General features: G+C 44.7%; 1 protein-coding gene across 2 annotated transcripts in view; it reads left to right on the forward strand.

The window, feature by feature from the left end:
• Positions 1-12,678, forward strand: part of ITPR2 (inositol 1,4,5-trisphosphate receptor type 2) — a 450,075-nt gene that overhangs the window by 366,361 nt on the left and 71,036 nt on the right. For both annotated transcript variants that reach the window (XM_037514200.2, XM_054696343.1), the window contains exons 51-52: positions 123-318; positions 4,342-4,434. In XM_037514200.2, coding sequence (XP_037370097.1) covers positions 123-318; positions 4,342-4,434 — 289 coding nt within the window. The remainder of the gene's footprint in view (positions 1-122; positions 319-4,341; positions 4,435-12,678) is intronic.

The following is a 12,678-nucleotide window of genomic DNA, read 5'->3' on the forward strand; positions in this document are numbered from 1 at the left end:
CACATTTTCATTCCTTTTTAAGGTAAAATTTAGGTTACTTTATTTTTGTAATTACCTCTGTGTCTACTCACTTTCTGCTCCATGGGTATCTATTCTTGTTTCTTTTCTCTTTACTTGTGTAGCTTTTTGACTTGGTGTACAGAGAAGAGACTTTACTCAATGTCATCAAAAGCGTCACCCGCAATGGCCGCTCCATCATCCTCACCGCGGTGCTCGCGCTCATCCTGGTCTACCTGTTTTCCATCATTGGGTTCCTTTTCCTGAAGGATGACTTCACGATGGAAGTGGATCGGCTGAAAAACAGAACCCCTGCAGCAGGTACTGCCATTCCCTCGATTTGAACTCTCGGTGGCAGGCAGGACTTGAGGGTGCTTGTTAGCACCATCACAGAGGAAGGCCGGTGGCCCAGGGGTTCGCTTCCTTTTCTTTGAGCTCACGAGTGGGCAATATTCTCAGGCTGCAGGGTCATGTCACCGTGAGTGGGAAAAAATTCTGCTACAAGAGTTATTATCAAAGCTCAGTCTTGGTAAGAAAGTGTCATCACTGCTGACTTGCTTCGGGAGACAGACAGCACCTGCGCTTCAGGAGATCAGCTTTGGGACTGCTTTCCTCTTTCCTGGTCTTCCCCTAAATGCCAAATAGCATCATTAGCAACCATTATCCCACATGTTCGGGTTACCCAGTATGTTATCACAGCACCTCATGCATTTGCTATCTGATGCCTATATTTTAATTATAATTAAAAGTGATAAATACTTCGATTTGGAAATGATCAGAGAGTAAAAATTTAAAGCAAAAATGCTCAAAATATTGTCATTAGGAAGGCTGTCAGAATTTCTGTCTGATTTTTATTTTTGTGGCAAGGCAGGTTAGACGTCATCCATGTACTGGCACTGTGATTTGTGGGGGTGAGGCTGATTCTTTCCATCCATCCTACTTTGAGTTTTTTACTTAATATTTGCTCTAGTGGTTTCTCTTTTCCTCGTTCCTGGCTTTTCATGTTTTGGTTCAATTTCTCTGTTGCTCTTTTTCCTCTCCTCCTGCTTCATCAGACAGAAATCCTAGCCTCGTGCTTGGCTGTTAGTTTCACTGCAGTGATTCCACCTCTTCAGGGTGGGAGAGGATGGAACCACGCGGTGACCCTCTCCTCAAGCCATTTCACGTAGGATTTTATCATAATACGTTATCAGTGACGTTCTTCCTAGCCTTTAATTGACATCATTTTTTAAATTAGTGATGCAGAATAGTATCTTCCTTAGGCTCTGGATTAATTAAGGAGCTGGTAGACCTATTAGGAGGTGATCAAAGCACAGAATAGAAACATACACATAGATTGGAAGTTCTCAAGCTTGTCCACTCGAACATGAAATATTTTCTGGCACTGCCTTTCTTGTTCTCCCTTAAATGTCACTTTTCCCAGAGTTTCACAAACCTAAGTATTTGGAGGAAAAGTTCACATATTCATGCCTCCAAAATTCCACTTTCACTACACTCTCAGTGAATCATAAATGGTCAGCTCTCAAAAATCTTTGAGTTTCAATTATTTAGCAGATAGGATCACATTGATTTATTCAGAACACAGCGTGTCTAACACTAAAGCATCATAATTTCTAATTCTAATATGTGCCACAGTTGCTGCTTTATGAAATGTAGGAAATATTTGTAATTGTGTTATTTAAAAAGGAAGTTAGTGCCATTATATGGTGAACATATTTTCCTCAGAAATATTAATACTTTTTTTTATATACAATAGGCAATACTGGACCTAAGGGGCCAAGCACTTCACTAACTACACGTGTGTGTGTGTATACATATGTATGTGTGTGGTTTTAAAAAAGAGAAAGCATGTGGAAATCCTGGTATATAACAAAGTGAAACTCTTGATTCCTTCCTGGACTGAGAGATTTTGCTTCATGGACAGGGTCTCTGTGGTGCCATGCCCTAGGAAAGCACCCATGTGCTCCTGACAGTCATGATTTCTAAGGCCATATATTATTTGTACAGATAGTTTCTGTTTTCAAATATTAAAAACTTTTCACTCCCAGAGATGAGTGACATTCTCAGGATAATGCCTCGATGTGGTAGATGAGATCTAGGCCCCAGAAACGTGCAGTTCTTCTGTGAGCGTGGCTTTAGGTACAGGACACTCGCACACAGATGCCCAGAGGAGGCCGGGAGTTCCACAGAGCATCACAGGCACGGATGCAAGTGGAAGGAGGGCCCTCTGCAGGTGGCACCCAGGCCTCTGCAGCTCCATAGGTGAAGGTGCCTCCAGGGGCAGTGTCAGGGGCTTCTGCCTTGGAAAAGCCCAGGGAGGTGGAGGCAGCTGGTGCTGACCAGTGGAGGTGACAGCATCACTCACCCTGACTGCTCCCCACTCAGTGCTGCCCTCCAAGCCCTCATTCCATTCACTCCCTTCTGTGGCTTCTTCGCCCCTGACCAGGTCACTCATCCCAAAACTGCTCTGATTGTGTCTCTGGCTGGTTTAATAACTTCCCTGAGATCTGCACTGGGTATGGGTTACTAGGTTCAAGGTCCTTGGCCTATAAGCTGGGGTCCTCCCCCAGGCCTCATCTACCTTGTCTGTGCCTTTGTCCTCAGATGCTCCTGGAGTGGCCTCCTCCTCGCTAGCTCATCTTCCTATGTGTAAATCCTACATCTCTCCCATATGAATCCTTCTCCAAAAAGCTTTCTGTTTATTTCTCTCTCAGAATTCTCCTCTTTTAATGCTTTTAATGCACTCATCATGTCATCTGTTCCTCCATGTGCCCGTTCAGTTATGTCTGTGCCCGCTCTGTGTTCCCAGCAGACATGGGTTTTCTAGCCTCACATCTAGGCCCTCAGAGTCCAGCACAGAGTCAATAACTTTTCTATGTGTGCACTGCCCAACGGGGGTACTCAGAGCCCCCTTCTCCTTCACCAACGACCTGCCGGTGCCCTGTGCTTATTCCCATTAGAGGGCTGGAGGGGAGGGCTCTGGGTGTAGCTGAAGCCTGTGTTGGCAGCCCTTGAACTCCCAGGGCTGGTGCCTCTCATCGCATGTCCTAGCTCTGGCTTCATTTGCCACTTCCACCCTAGCTCCTCCAAAATCTGGGATGAACATGATGTGGGGATGCTTTGAAATGCACTGAGCATGTTCCCTGGCCCTTGCATGTAAGGATGAAGGACTCTGTCCTTTCTTAAAGACTGTGTGTGATGGTGCTTTGCAGAAAACAGATGTGAGAGGAATAAGCCCTTTTGCTTTATATTTGTTTCTAACAACATTTTTCTCCAGATAAACTTATACTTTATATCTTTATTATTTTCTAACATCATTGTTCATTTTTGTACAGTAATTGACTTCTCCCCTCAGGTAGTCCCCATAGATCTCCCGCCAGCCTTTCACCCATGAACCATCACCATAGTCCCTTATGCTTTTCCCTCCCTGATTTTGCCCCCACCCACTTCCCCTGATGTATGCCTCTGATCCATGGTCAGGTTGCTTGTTTTGTCTTTTTCTTGAAATTTTGTGTGCTTTCTCTATATTCTGCATGTAAGTGAAACCTCCAGTATTTCTCTTTTTCCTTATGAAAAGGAATAGCATAACTCCTTCCAGCTCCATCCATGTTGCTGTTAATGGCATGAGTTTGTCCTTTTTAATCACTGAGTAGTATTCCATTGTGTACATGTACCACAACTTTATGATCCATTCATCTGTTTTGGGGCATTAGGGTCTAACAACATTTTTATAACATTTTTATGGTGACATTGGAAGGTTAACATTCTGTCTCACACTGGGTCAGGGAACTGGGTGGTGAACTGCCAAGTGTGCGGACCCTTAGGGACCAGGGAAGAAAAGAAAGATTCCCACGAGGGATTTGCCTGAAGACTTGTTTCCCGGAGGCGTTTTTTACGCCTTGTTCCTGGGGCCCCATCCTTGACAGTCAGAACTGACACCGCCTGCAGCATCTCCCTCAGCCACAGGGCCTGTGGCTTGGAGCCTGGGATGCCCCCTGCACTGGGTGAACTGTGTTGGCGTCCCAGTCAGAACCCGGAATGCATTTGGCCCTGGTAGCTGCATGATACACGGTGGTGAGGCCTACAGAGTTATTAATACTTTATCTCCACCACTTAAAGAAGGTATATGAGGCTTTTAGTGGGTTGGCCTGGGAACCTCTTCTCTATTTATAAAATTGCTTCAGTAGGCAAAGCTGTGTTCGGGTTCCGTACTAAGTGAGCAGGAGACTCTGGGCACAGCAAAGTGGCAGAAGCAGTGAGTGTTATTCAAGCGCCTTCGTAACTTCTGTCACGTCCTGCCTTGGCCCACTGCCTTCCTGCCATGTGCTGGTTTTGTCTTCTCAGGCAGTCCCGGCGTCCCTACCACGATGCTGACTTCAGTGATGGACACGTGTATGAAGGAGAACTGCTCGCCCACCATCCCTGCTCCAGACTCAGGTGTGTAGCCCCCCCCAGACTACGTGGACCTGATAACTTCTGAAGTGATGTTTATTTGGTTAATATTAGAGTTTCTCTGGGAATTCTAAAATAGGTAAATGGAGGGTAAAGGAACCCAAAAGTCTGAAATCACAGCAAGGGTCCCATAGCTGTCACTTTGTATCCCCACCCTGTCCTTTGTGTTTGTCTGTGTTGGTGAGAAGTTAGTCAGTTCGGCCCTGTGGCACGTGCCTTCAAAGACCTCATCACTTTGGATGCTGAGACCCTGGTAACAAGAGTGTCTTTAACTCTGGAAACGCAGGGCTTGGATCTCCAGAGGCTTGGTTCCGGTCCAGGACTGGCTACTTTGTAACTCTGTGTCCTGGAAACATTATATAAGTTTCCTGGATTTGGTTCAGAAGACTTACCCAGAGAAAAAGGGAAGGAGAGACAGAGAAAAAGAGAATATTTTCCCTGCTTCCAAAGGAACAATTGGAACCATGCAGATAAAAAGAATGTTTTAAACTCTAAACTGTTCTCAGGATGTGGCAGGAGTTTTCAATTGTGGCATGTGTGCAATTTAATAATCTGTAGAAGGCATGAGCGAACTGTTTCCAGAAGCAGCAAAGAGTTAGGGAGTGTGTCTTTAAATATTTCAAAAGTTTTATATATAAAGTTAAATGGGCTTAGTCTGTGTTGTTTCTGGCGGTGGGGGGTGGAGAAGACAAGAGTTCAGGGAAGATGAGGGAAGAAAGAGGTGAGCACAGTGTAGGGATGAGGCCCCCCCACTCCCACACGCACTCCTGGGCCATGATGACAGCACCTTTCTCCCTCAATTGCATTTTCCCTTAAAACACTGACTCTTGCTTGAGGGAAAATGGGTCTTCCCCGCTCCTGACCATGTGTCCCATGCCTGATGACCTGGGGGGAATGGGCTGTGCATGTATGTTCCATCCCAACTTCCCAGTAGTGTGGGCAAAAGCACCCCAAGATGCTTTCCTCCCGCCTCATGGTAAAAGTCAGGGCTCACACAGAGCAGACCCGCTCGCCCCAGCTCCTGTAGCCTTACTGTGCTGGTGGCTTCCAGCATCTATAGCGTGCATCCTCCAGTTTAAAGACCTTTGATTCCCCAGCCGAGCAGTGACTCTTAATAGAACACTCCAGGACAAGAAGGTGAGTGGTGCTGTCTTACCTGGTAGAATTTAGAATCACGACACACTATCTTTTTTGAAGGTTAACTGTTTATTTTTATTGTGGTAAGCTTGGTTAATGACACTGTACATGACTCAGAGGCACAGGAGTCACCTCTGCAGATGTATGTGACGACATGCACCACCCCGCCAAGCACCCATGGCCTCCACGCACCGTTGAGCCCCCTCTCTCTACACCCCCCTCTCTTTTCTCCTCTCCCCCTCTGGGAACCTCCAAGTCTACAGTTAGATTTCTAGAGTTGGTTATTAGTTTGGTTTTGATCCTATCCTTTGTTTTGTTTCCCTATATTCCACACATGAGCGAAGCCTATTATTCATAGAATACATCACTCAAAGATCATGCCTCCCTTTCCTCTTTGGGTAGATGGGGACAGTCCTCCCAGGCATATTCCCTGGGGCAAATCATTCTTGCAGGCTCCATCTGAGCTGGGCTTTGGCGAGAGAGGCGGCCAGGCTCTGGCAGGGACAGCTCCCTGCGTCGGGAGGCGGAGGGGCCTCAGCAATGCCTGTATGACAGGGACGCCGCGGGAGCCAGGGCGGAGGTGGTGGCGACAGCGTCTCACAATTATGGCCTTTCCTAAGTCAGTCTGTAAGAATGCAGGCATATCTGTGCCCTTTTTGCATTCAACATCACAAGTGATCATATTGATCTAATTGAAAATTCCACGGATTTAATCTTCTCGCCCTCGCCACCTTTATCCTTTGGTCCCATAAATTTAACTGGAAACCTCAGAGTGAGAGTGGGACCTAGTGTTTGTTGTGCCGCATGGGTGACTCGGATTTAAAAATAACTGTCTGTGTCTCAGACCCGGATTAAATTTTAATTTGCAGACCCCCATGTGCATCCCTGACAGCCTGGCTTGCTACCTGGTGGACAGCAGGTCTGTGTGACAAAGGCTCGGCTCACACAGAGGCAGAATAAGCAGCCTTTGTGGTGTTGTAGAGGCAGAGCGGCCTGGCGGATGCAGGCTGGTCATTGTCCGAGCTGAGAAACCGCACACACCAGCAGCCAGCTGTGTTGGGGGAAGAAAGCACTTTTATTTCATTTTGCTGCAGACCTCCCTGACACCCTATCCGTGTTAAAAAAAAAAAAGAAAAGAAAAAGAAAAAAAGCAAACCCGAGAAACTAATTTTCTAGAGAAGTAAACCTTTTGGAGGCAATTTCTAAGATACAGCCACCATTATTTTCGAAGTAAAAATCATTTGAATGTACAGAACAGAGAGGAAGTTCACTGAGGTCTACTATTTATGAGTAATGCTAGTTTAATATGGCTCAGTATTATGCTTTAATAAAAAATACTGGTGAAGAGCTAGAAACTTGTATCCTTAATGGCACCCCAACATTTTGTTTCCTGCTGTGTGCCCAGTGTTTAAATTTTTTTTTTGCTAGTTAAAAAAATTTACGTCAACATTTCCATCATAAATTGATTATAATGAAAAATCTAAGACTAAACAGAAGAGCTTTTCATCGGTTTCAGAGTTTCAAATATATCTCAATGGCTATCTGTGGCTTCCATAGAAACCATGAAAAATGAGTAATTTAATTCTTAAAGCAAAAGAAATGTCATTTTTAAATACTCTTATTCAAGCATGTCCAGTATTTAAAAAAAAAAAAAATCTTACAGACGAACACCTTAGATCAGGGAGAGATAGTTCAGAGCCAATAGAATTTGCATTTTTATGACTTTTCAAATGAAACATTTATTTCTATTACAAGTTAAGAAAAAATACTAATACTAAACTGAAAATGAGGGTAACTTAACCTCATCTTGTTAAATTAGGTTAGAATTTGTTGATTATGTGAACTCTGTATAAGATTTAACAGTTATCCATCAGTAATAATGCTATTTATACCTAGAATTTATTGCCCCCAATTATGTGTCTAGCAATGTTCTAAGTACCTTCTATGTGTATATTTACTTTTTAAATATCTCCACATTAAGCTCTGTCTTCACTAATTCTTTCCTTTTGCATGTAAACAACCATGCTCCCTCACTTCTTATTATCACTACTTCTGTTTTATCATTACCGCCCTCCCCCACCACCCCACCCCACCATCATTAGTTAGACCATTGTTCTTGTGTCTGACATCCTTTCCTGGCTACCATCTGTTCCTCTTCTTACAAATACTCTCAAGGTCCTAATTGAAACTTCCTCTGCATTCCATTATCTCCCCAAATATCCCACCAGTCTCTTTCCTTGCATCCCCAGATTTTCCTGGAGAACAACTCACCTACATGCTCTCCTTCAATTTCTGCATCATCTTTCTTCTCTTTTACTATTTGCTATCTTCCTGTCTTCATCAAAATCCCCCACATTCCGTTTCTCCTTCTAAATTATCTGTTCCGGGCCATCCTGGTGGCCTGGGGCTTAAGTCTCAGCGCTATCACCACTACAGGCCTTAGTTCAATCCCCAGCCAGGGAGCTACCCACATGGTGCAGCAGACCTCTTCTGTCTCACTGGCTGCTCCCCTCAGCAGTGTATTTCAGTCAGTCTGCCTGTTCTGCTCTGGATTGCCTCTCTGGGTGGCAACTCTGTCTCTGGTGAATCCTCTCACCCCCCACACCTCTGGCCTACACTCCAGTCCTAATACAAAAAAATTAAAAAAATTATCTGTTTCATTGGTCTGACAGGTCCTTCCCAAGTCACCTCTGACTGGACCCTTTTGCATGCTCTTTAATGCTGCCTTCTCCCTCCTGCCTAGAGTCCCGTTAGCTCCTGATCATCCATCCTGCCCCATCTCCCGGCCATTGTTACCCTGTTGAGGCTCGTAGCACATCATGCCTGAATTATGGCCATGGTCTCCTAAGTGGTCTTTCTACCCCTGGTCATTTTCTCCTCTTCAGTTCACCCCATATATCACCACAAGATACTTGTCAGAAATCACTGCTTTGAATATTTCCTCCTCTACCCCCTACCCAAGATTTCTACCATGCCCCATTGCCTGCCAAACAAAACCCAATCTCCCTGGAGCCTCACAAAGAGTCCCCTGTTTATCTCCCAGCTCTGTCTTCCACTCCTTACAGACTGGTTTATTTGCTGTTCTCCCTCTGGCTCCTCTGCCTGTGCGATATAAATGCCTCTGCTCCCGTCTTAGTCCCTTGAATATAAAAGGTGAGCCCAGAGTCTACATTAATTGTGGGGTGGTACTTTCTTAGCCACAGCATTGGCGGTTCTCTCTCCAGTGATGTTCATCATGTTAATTTGTGTTATTTTAGCAACATGTTTTGTCTCATCCCATTTCACCCACTAAAGAGTCAACCTCCTTGCCCCTGCTTAGAGTTCTCCAGTGGATCTCTAACTCTCAGGATAAAGTTGAAATTCTTCAGCTTGGGGGGTGCCTGCGCCCCTTCTCATGAGCCCCACTCTTTGCACACATACCACCGGCCCTGCCACCCATAGTTCCCCAAGCATCTGATACATGTTCATGCCTCTTGGCCTTGGCTCGGTTCATTTTATCTGCCTGAAGTATCTTGCTTTGCTGATTTTGCTGGCCAGGCATGCCCCTTTCCACATTCAGCCAGCCCCGTCAGGATGCCACCCCTAAGGCGCCAGCCCAAGAAAGTCTCATTCATCTGTCTCCTCAGTACCCTGCCTCTGCCCACCTGCTGACCCACCTTTCCTGGAGGCCTCCGGTTTCCTAGGGGCTGCGCACTTTAAGCTTCCCACCTGTTTTCCTAGCACCTGGCGCAGGGCTGGCAGTGTCATGGTACAAGGCCAGTTTGGTGTGGCAAAGTCCAGCTGGTCGCAGTGACAGGTGCCCACAAGGCATTTCCTCACGTGAATTTACTATGATTCAGGGCTGGCTTTCAGCCTAAAGGACTGGGCTCTTGATTAGCATATTTAAGTGGATCCACGTGGCAAAGGTGGCACCTAATCACCTAGCTCGTAGAGGTTACTCTACACAAGTGGCGCGGTCTGCACTGATGGTTATGGAGCAGGTTGGCGGACAGTTGCTACCCTTAGCCTGGCCTGGGTATTCTCCCTGGGTGCAGGCCACACAGAAAGCCAGGCTTCTCATTCTGTATTTGTACCCAGTCTGTTTTCTTTTGCAATGGCTAGTCACACGAATGGTGTGTGGGCTTTATTAGGTTACTGTGTAAAGAACAAACACCATCATTTCTGACTACTTGACAAGAGATGGAAACACTTAGCCATAGATTCTGTGTGCTGGGAAACCTTGAGCTACAAAGTTGCTTTTTTTTTTCCTTTCAAATTGAAGCATGGTTGACATACATACAGCATTGTGTTGGTTTCAGGAGTACAACATAAGGATTTAATATTTGTGTATGTTGCTCAAAGATGTCTACAGCAGTTAGCATTCATCACCACACAGATTAAAATGTTTTTTGATAAGAACTTTAAAGATCTATTCCCTTAGCACCTTTCAAGGGCTCAATGTGGTATTAACTATAGTCATCATGCTGTGCATGGCATCCCAGGACTTACTTGTAACTGGAAATTTGTACTATTTAATTTCCTTCACCTATTTTGCCTCCTGCATCCAGTGTCTGTTTTCTGTATCTATGAGGGCATTTTGTTGTTTTTAGAGTCTATATTTTAGTGAGATCAAAGAGCATTTGTCTTTTATTCACTTGGCATAGTATCCTCCATGTTGCAAATGGCCAGATTTTCTTTTTAAAGGCGGACTGGTTGTGTGTGTGTGTGTGTGTGAGTGTGTGTGCGTGCACACCACATTTTCATCCATCAGTGGACTCAGGTTGTTTCCATATGTCAAGGACTATAAAACTATCAATAGTAAGTATTTGTAAACATTTGTGTGATACACTTAGGTAGCTGCTGATTAACCAATAAATGTAGATCCTACCACTAAATAGAAAATGGCTTGATTGAAAGTCTGACGGGCACAGTAGCATAGAGACATAGTCCCCATAACTTCATTACTAGAGTACCATGTGTCTCTTTTCATTTTCCTTTAACTCTCTTACACATTTCTGTTTTTCTTCCCATTCTGCCGGGTCACCCCCATAGAACTCACCAGCATCATTGGCACCCCAGTTTGTGACAGATTGAGCTTCCTCACTGCCTTCTCTGCTTCCTTGCCTCCTTGCTGCAGCCCCCACCAGCCTCACCTCTTCCCCATTTCTCCTTCCTCCGAAAGCTGTTTTACTTCTACTTTCCAACTCCAGATGTGCCTTGGGGCTCAGTCTGCTGGTCTCATCGTTGCTGCATTTTGTGATTGCCCAGCTGTCTTCGTGCCTGGTCTGGAGTGTCTCCCCACGTGTTTCACACAAAAGCAGCTCAGAATAAAGTGAAAATACTGGGACCCCTCAGCCATGTGATAACCAAATCAGGTCAGGAGAGGAAATCAGCCTTTTCATAACAAAGTACCACAAGCTGCCTGTCATGGGTGGTGTAGACAACCCAGATGGACCCTTTCCTTTTCCCCTTTGGGTGTGGTGGTTTTAACAGTTACTTCTTGACATGAAGACTGTGGGTATCCAACTCCAAAATTCAGCGCCCCAGCTGTCCTTCGACTTTGCAACAGCAAAAGTACAATCCTGGCTCTCATATCCAATGTAGCATGAACTTCTCACCATTTTAATTGACTGGGGAAATAATACCACATTTGGTGACTGGACCTTTAAACAAGATGAGATTAGGGAGGTTACTGTCATGTTATGGCTTATGCTCTCTCCCCATTTATTTCTAAATAATTTCCAAGAAATACATTCGCACCACTTTTTCACATGAAAACATGATGCTTATCTGTGGCTCCATGCTGGCCACTAAGAAGGCTTAGCAGCCACTTAACCAAGTGAATGAACAATCAGTCCACATCACTAAGTACCTATTCTGGCTCCACTAATCTCCTTGCAAAGTGTTTGACATTTGTCTTAAATCCTCTGAAGGGTTTAATCCTTAAATAGTCCCCTCCTCCATTTTACAGATGAGGGCATTGAGACTGTCACTGCCCAGGTCCCAGTGCTGGGACAGGGTAGAATTTGAAGTAGGTCCCTCCAGCTCCCTGTGCACATTCTTTGCCCTGAAGCCCCTTTGCTTCCTAGTGAGCTGATGGTGTTTCCAGAAGGCTTCACCCCAGTCTCCCCACACCGCCAGGAGGCAGCCCCCTACTGGCTTTCTATACGCTGCCCTTTTCAAGAGCTGTGGTTTCCACCTCCAGTGGAGAAATCATTCAGGATGTTATACCTGTAGCTTCAACCATCTGAGTCAGTCATGTGCCGGCATCTCCAAAACTGATGACATGTGACTTCAAAAAATCACATCATGTATATGTTGGCCATTTGCATTTCCTCTTTGGAGAAGTTTTTTTTTTAGCTCTTCTGCCCATTTTTTGGCTGGATTATTTTCTTTGTTTTTGTTGAGTCTCATAAGCTCTTTGTAGATTTTTGTGATCAGTCCTTTATCATTAGTGTTGTGTGCAAAAATTTTCTCCCATTCGGTGGGGTTTCTCTTTGTTTTGGTTATTGTTTCTTTTGCTGTGCAGAAACTCTTTAATTTGATGTAGTCCCAGCTGTTTATCTTTGCTTCACTATCACTACTTTGGGTGATGTGTCTATAAAGATGTCTTTGAGGTGCATGTCATGTAGTGTCTCGCCTATATTTCCTTCTATATATTTTATGGCTTCAGGTCTTATGTCTACTTCTTTAATCCATTTTGAGTTGGTTTTTGTGCATGGTGTGAGGTAGTAGTCAAGCTTCATTCTTTTGCATGTAGTGACCCAGTTTTCCCAGCACCATTTATTGAACAAACTTTCTTTGCTCCAGTGCATATTCTTTGCTCCTTTGTCAAAGATTAGTTGACCATAAATCTGTGGTTTTACGTCACTTGTAATCAGGGAAATGCAAATCAAAACTACAATGAGATACCATCTTACACCAGTGAGAATGGCACATATTAAAAAAACTAGTGACAACAAATGTTGGTGAGGATGTGGAGAAAAAGGAACTCAACTGCACTGCTGGTGGGAGTGCAAACTGGTCCAACCACTATGGAGAGCTATGTGGAGATTCCTCAACCTACTAAAGATAGAGCTTCCATATGATCCAGCAATTCCACTCCTAGGTATT

This window comes from Talpa occidentalis, unplaced genomic scaffold, assembly GCF_014898055.3.
Source record: "Talpa occidentalis isolate TD23 unplaced genomic scaffold, MPIMG_talOcc4v2.1 talOcc4.16, whole genome shotgun sequence".
Taxonomy (NCBI): domain Eukaryota; kingdom Metazoa; phylum Chordata; class Mammalia; order Eulipotyphla; family Talpidae; genus Talpa; species Talpa occidentalis.